At 26.2% G+C, this 7,259-nt stretch overlaps 1 protein-coding gene across 1 annotated transcript; it reads right to left on the reverse strand.

Annotated features, from left to right (window-relative positions):
• Positions 1–1,737: 1,737 nt before the first annotated feature.
• On the reverse strand, positions 1,738–5,071 carry LOC131168813 (putative receptor-like protein kinase At3g47110). Its single transcript, XM_058148344.1, has 2 exons — positions 2,352–5,071; positions 1,738–2,231 (listed from the first exon to the last, which is right to left on the reverse strand). Exons 1-2 carry the CDS (start codon positions 5,038–5,040, stop codon positions 1,786–1,788), a joined length of 3,135 nt encoding a protein of 1,044 aa, XP_058004327.1. The 5' UTR covers positions 5,041–5,071; the 3' UTR covers positions 1,738–1,785.
• Positions 5,072–7,259: the final 2,188 nt, after the last annotated feature.

The raw sequence follows: 7,259 nt of genomic DNA on the forward strand, positions 1-7,259 counted from the left end.
TATATATATATATATATATATATATATATATATATTCATGGTAGCATCAAGTGAACAGGTTCTAAGTTGTTGAAGTGTCGATCTATGCAAATTGAATTGTCAGAACTATGAGTAGAAATGTTTTTTTGATGAGTGTTAAATTAATAGAGAGAAAATATGATTTTCTAATTTAATAAGTGTCACGTCAGCAAAAATAACCTAAAAACTAGACACTAAAGATCATAAGGATTTTATGTTATGCAAATTAAAAATTAGGAGTTTAATGTTACAAATTGAAATTTAGATATCTTACTGTTACATAGCTGAACTACTATCGATATAATTTACCCAGTATATAAATGTACATTTTACTCGATATCAGATATTATTATTGCAGTTAGTATATGTCAAGAGAGGTAAATTTGTGATTAAAATAGAAAAGTAAATATAATCATTAATTCTATTTTCAGTTGTCCCAACTAATAGAATTCATATAATTTAATTGTACCACTTTAAAATTTATTTAAAACTACTAAAAATTCATTTCAATTGGAATTAATTTTTTAATATAAGAATTATTCTAAAAGGGTTGAAATTAATTTTTCATCACCCAAAATAATTCTATTTCAGAACATTTTCTACCTCAATACTAAATAGGCAATAGAAGATAATAGGTGTAGTAGGGGAAATTATTCAATGCTTCTGATATACACACTCTCTCATAATTATGTGAGGCCTGCTATTCACATTTGAAGGAGAACTTATTTTTTTAAGAGAATGTGTATAATATTGAAAACATAATATATATATATATATATATATATTATCTTAATACTAAATAGGGATTAGAAGCTGAGTGTGAATTAGAGTCAATATAATAATAATAATAATAATAATAATAATAATAATAATAATAATAATAATAATAATAAAGCATTAGTAGCTAATAGGTGCACAAGTAGTACATATATTGTTTAATTGTGCTGGTCTAAATAAAGTAGGTATTGGGTTTTATTTGATATTCAGATACAAGGATGATGTCTTTCAGCGCATCCTTTTATTGGTATATGAAAATTAATTTAAAGAAAATCAAAAATAATATACCAATGAACTTGTTTCAAAATTTAAAATTAAATTATATTATCAAATACAAAATTACATTGATTACTATTAATATTTGAAATAAAATTACAATTAACCAAAACTTCTATCATTCATAAAATTTTATAATTGTAAAAATATAAAATATAAAAAAAATATGTATTAAACTATATTATTAAAATAAAATAATAAATAAATTGTGCAATGCGTAGACAAAACTACTAATTTTTCTTAACACGTTGAGAAGAGCATTGCATTTTACTAACAAAAATAATTTGATTAACAAATTATGATCATTCAATTGTAAAAGAAATTAATTGCGTGAGGATTTAAGAAATTGCTTTTAATTATAATAATATTTAAATTTAATTATTTAAAAACTAGCTTTTATTAGAGAGCTTGGGGATGAACCCATAAGCCCAACAACATGGTTGATTACATTAATTTGTATTCCTGGCCTTATATTATTGAAATATGCTACTTTTGGTTCTCATTGTTGGTAATTTGTAACTTAATTATACAGTATTATTAACATAATGGTTTTATTTTTTTTTTAATTTTAAAATTTTATTAATTGAATAAAGAAATTGCACTTCCTTAAAAAACTAGATCAGATAATTAGATGTACAAACATAAACAAAATGTTTGAAATAATATAAATTAATCTGCAATTTAAAATTTGAAATAATCCAAACTTGCCTGTCTTTATCCGTAGATCGGAACTCCAAGAAAAGTACTTCTAATCAAATGCAATTCTTTAGCAACGTCCCTCATGCTCATTCTGTCTTTGGGTGATTCTGCTGAACAAGCTACTCCAACTTTGAATACTCTAAGCAAACAATCTTTCCTTTTACCTGTACTTGTCAGGCTCAGATTCCCATTATTGTTGTACTCTGCTTTTGCATGTATTTCTATCTGCTCATCTATTTCAGCATTTTTTGTTGATGTTTCGCCCATTTCTCTTGAAAGAAGGGTTGGATCTGTGATTTGCGCAAGTCTTTTTCGCAGTGCATCCTTCACAAAGTTGTGCAGATTTAAACGGCCTTCAAATATTTTGTCCGTTGGCTTTTTTCCTGAGAACATCTCTAATACAAGGATCCCAAAACTATACACATCCCCTTCTTTTGAAGCAATGCCACCCATTCCATACTCTGCATTAATTTTATAGAAATTATTCAGTCAATATATTATAAGGACTATCAATTGGTAAGCAAACAAAGTAAAATAGAAAAACTAAAAAATGATAGTGCTTCTATGAATTGAACTGTTACCTGGGGGTGCATAGCCAATAGTCCCCCTTATTCCAATTGAGCTAGTTTGAGTTTGTGATGCATCATTGGTGTTCAAGAAGAATTTAGCCAAACCGAAATCGCTTAAATGTGCAACCATGTCATCATCGAGAAGAACATTATTGGGCTTCAAGTCACAATGAATTATTGGAATTTCGCAAAGGTCATGAACATAATGCAACGCAGATGCCACATCAATTGCAATATTCAATCTTTGAAGAAAATCCAAGTTTCTTGACTGATAATTGCTGTGGATGTCTTGATACAACCACTTCTCAAGGCTTCCTTTGCCCATGAATTCATAAACTAGAGCTTTGAATTCATTCTGTTTGCAATCAATGCTGGAGCAATACGTAAGCAGCTTAACTAGATTTCGATGCCTCACTGTCCTTAACACCTTGCACTCGGCCATGAAGCTTTTTGAAGCACCCCTTGTTCCAAGTTTGAGGACCTTAATAGCCACAACTCTTTCCATTTGATTGAGAAATCCTTTATACACAGAACCAAAGCTGCCAGATCCAATTAAGTTGTTGGCAGAAAATCCACTTGTTGCATCAAAAAGATCCCTGTAAGATACCTTTACAAGGCGATCTATTTCTTTAGGTGTGGCAGATGAGCTCTTTTTTGATACTTTCCTTCGATACATAAGCAAGAAGGCTAGCATCAACAGCACAAAGAGAATCACACAAGGAATTATGATTGCTAACTTAATAGCAATGGACTTCCCTTTCTTCATTGCTTTGGTAGGGCATTTTGGTTGATGGAGTTCTGGCACACCACCACAAAGCTTAATATTACCCATCAGTGAAATTGCACTTGCATTTAAAAAAACTCCTTTGGCTGGAATCTCACCCTCAAGATCATTAAAAGAAAGATTTAAATATAAAAGATACTGTAGACTTTGCAAGTCTTTTGGAATTTCTCCAGTGAGGTTGTTCCTCGAAAGATCTAATTCTTGAAGACCCTTCAAGGAAGCCATAGATGAAGGAATGATTCCTTGGAAAGAATTTCCCTGCAAATAGAGATATTCCAAGCTTAAACAAAACCCAATGGTTCCAGGAATTTCTCCAGAAAGCATGTTTCCTGAGACATCCAGAGTATTTATATTTGTTAGCTTTCCCACATCTGCTGGCAGGTTGCCGGTTAGTGAATTCTTTGATAAGTTTAAGCGTTGAGATAAGGAAGGAAGATGGAAAAGCTCCTTGGGTATAGATCCATTAAGGTTATTTTCTGAAATATCCAAAATCTGCAATTTCTGGCAATTTCCTATACTTAGAGTAATATTTCCTTCTAGATTGTTATGAGGGATGTAAAGTATAGACAATTGAGTGAGATTGCCTATAGAGGATGGGATTTGACCTGACAATCTATTTTCATCTAAATACAATCCTTGAAGTTTTCTTAATTTTCCCAAGGAAGAAGGGATGACTCCAGTGAAAAGATTATCCCACATGGACAATACAATTAAGTTGATGAGATTCTCTAATGCTTCAGGAATAGTTCCGGTGATTTGATTTGCTCCAAAATATAGGCTGGTAAGTTGAATTGACAGATTGGCTATAGAGTTGGGCAAAATACCTCCGAAATTGTTGAAAGTGAAATCTAAGATTTCTAGATTGCTGCAGTTTTTCAAAGATGTTAAAAAGGCCAAGTCACCTGTGGAATTATATCCTAGATTATTCCTCCCAACATTTAGCCACAAAAAACTTCTTAAATTTCCCAGACAACTTGGAACTCGTCCCACAAAATTGTTAATGGGAAGATCGAGTATTCCCAGTTGAGATGCATTGCAAAGGGAAATGGGAATTAACCCAGAAAAGAAATTTGATCCCATATCAATCTCTTGGAGATTTGGGAGAGTAATCCCTATGTTGTTTGGTAGGCTGCCGTGAAGCTTGTTTAGCGAAATTGAGATCATTTTAAGAGATGAGATATTAAAAATGGCTGAAGGAAATATACCAGATAGATTATTGTCAGCAAAATTGAAATGTGTGAGGCTGGTTAATCGGCTCAATTCATGTGGAATATTTCCCTCCAACTCCATAGTGGTTGCAGAAAGCCAAGCAAGCGACGAAAGGTTGCCAATGGAAGGTGGAATTTTTCCATTCAGATTGTTGGCATTGAGGATAAGCTCTTCAAGCATTGCTAGAGAACCAAGCTCTGTAGGGATTTTCCCAATTAGATTATTTTTTTGCAGTCTGATTATCCTGAGATGAGAACAACGAGTAATGTTGATCGGAATTACACCTTCTATTGTATTATTATTGAGAAAGAATTCTTGTAATCGAAACAAATTACCAACTTCCTGTGGAATTTGACCTTTGAAAGTGTTGTTTCGAAGGTTCAAGATTCTTAAAAAACTCAAATTGCCAATATATGGAGATACAGATCCAATTAAATTCTGGCCTTCTAACACCAATGAAGTGACTCGCTGGTGGCGGCGACTACAAGTGATTCCATACCATTGGCAAAAAGAAAGAGAATGATTCCATGAATTGAAGATTTCATGTGGATCACTGGCTATCCCAGCTTTGAAACTGAGCAAAGCAAGCTGATCAGTCTCATTTTGTGAAGAATGGGCTTGTATTAATTGCAAGTTTAAAAAGAGGAAAAAAACCAGTTGAAGAAAAACGAGAAAAAGCTGAAGCAAACAAGAGTCATAAATCTTCATTTGGTTTGGAGAGACAGAGAGAGAGAGGCTGGGAGAGTTACTTAGCAATGGAAATCATGGTGGACATATATACAAAAAATGGAGTTATTGTTTTTCAATCATTTTCCATTCTTCCTTTTTCTTTATTATTTTATTTTATTTTATTTTTCTAATATTTTTTAATTACAAAGTAACTTTACTTTACTATTTACACATACGGAAGAATAAAAATAACCTGTTTTAAAAAAAAAAGAATAAAAATAGCCTGACATGACATATGATAAAAGTGGAAAATCATTAAATATACTAATTTAATATTATTTCACGTTTATATAATTATTAAAGATATTTTTCTTTTTATTTGTATCTCATAGTGTCTCGTTCATTCATATAAATAAGATTAATTCACGTTTAGATCAAAATTGATATCCAGATAAAAATTTTTTCACATAATGATAATTTCATGAGTCAAATTTTTAATTTTATATGTAAAGTTTATTTAAAGATATAGTTACTTTCATTAATTTAACCATCGATTAAAATTTTTTTTTAATTTATTGAAAAATGTCTAATAATTTCCTATAGTATATAATTAATATTGCATTATGCAAAAATAGGATTGAGCGAAAGAGTAATCTCTATCTTTTTCTTTTCATTTTATTAAAAAATTAGCATAATGCCTTGAATAATTTATAATTTTTATTTTTTAATTTAATTTTTAATTACATTTAAAATAAGATAAATTATTATTAAATAAATTTTAAATTAAATTTTTTTCTTTTATTTAATTTAATTTGAATAAATTTTTATTTATTATAATAATAAATTTTTAATTAATTTATAGTATAATTAATTAAATTACTTATTTAATTTATATATATATATATTAATAATAATTTTTATGATTATTTCATTTAAAATATAATAAAAATATTTTATTTAAAAAATAATTTAAATTTCATGAAATTATTATATTTTATCTCACTAATTATTTAAATCGATATTTATTTTTTAAAATTAAAAAAATTCATTAAATTAATGAGAAAATAGTATTATTTCAAAAATTTATAAATATAATTATTTTAATTATAAATATAATAAAAAATTAAATTCTTAATAATGAATTGAATTATTTAATTTTAATAATAATGAAAATATATAACATTATTATTAATTAAAAATAATATTATATTATATTATTTTTTAAAAATACTATATCTAAATGTAAATTTTTTCTTATTAGTCTGATATACATATTTTTATAAAATAATTCTTTGATAAAAAAATTTATCACTTTACATAAATTTATAATATAAAATAAATATATTTCATAAAAATTAAAATTTTAAAATATTATCACTTTCTATTAATATAATAAATATTAAAAATGCATACTATTTTTCAAAAGATGAATTCAATAATTTTAATATTATAATTTTAATTATTTTTAATCATCTTTATTTGTAACTAAATTTTCGATGTAATCATATGTGTAATTTGTTTTTAAAATTTTATTTCTATATAAAAATATAGTTGAGAGATAATTTATGTCTAAAAATATAAATATTTAATTAAAATTTAAATATAATTTTATTGAAAATTAATGATAATAAAATATGAATAATCTAAATATTAATGATCATTGCATTCAATATATAATTATCATGAAATAAAGTATTCAAAAGTTTAAGAAATATTAAATAAGAAATTTATAAAAAATTAATAATTAATTAAATATATTTAAATAAATTAATTTTGAGAATGATAACTAATAAATTTTAAAATAAATAATAAAAAATAGTACAAATAAAAAAAAATTGATAGTATTTAGATAAAATGAAAATATTTGGTGAGAGAGTATTTGATGTGTATCATATGTCTCATATAACATACTATATATAAACAAATAAATAAAAGTTATTTAAATAAAAAAAATTAATTCATAATTAAATATTATTTAATTAAAAAATGATAACAAAAACATTCAAATTCAATTTTTATAACTTATTTACTTGGCCATTTTAATTAAATTTTCATAAATTGACCATAATGATTATAATAATAATAAGCATTAATTGGTATCAGGAAAGTGAAATAAAAAGAATGCATATTAATTATAAAAAAGTTAAATCTCTATATTTTATTTTTATATCTTTTATATAGACTACACTTTTTATATTTCTAATTTTTTAATAAAGATTTTAAAATAAAAATAATAAAAAATGTAATAATATAATAAA

Source organism: Hevea brasiliensis, chromosome 6 (assembly GCF_030052815.1).
Source record: "Hevea brasiliensis isolate MT/VB/25A 57/8 chromosome 6, ASM3005281v1, whole genome shotgun sequence".
Lineage (NCBI taxonomy): Eukaryota > Viridiplantae > Streptophyta > Magnoliopsida > Malpighiales > Euphorbiaceae > Hevea > Hevea brasiliensis.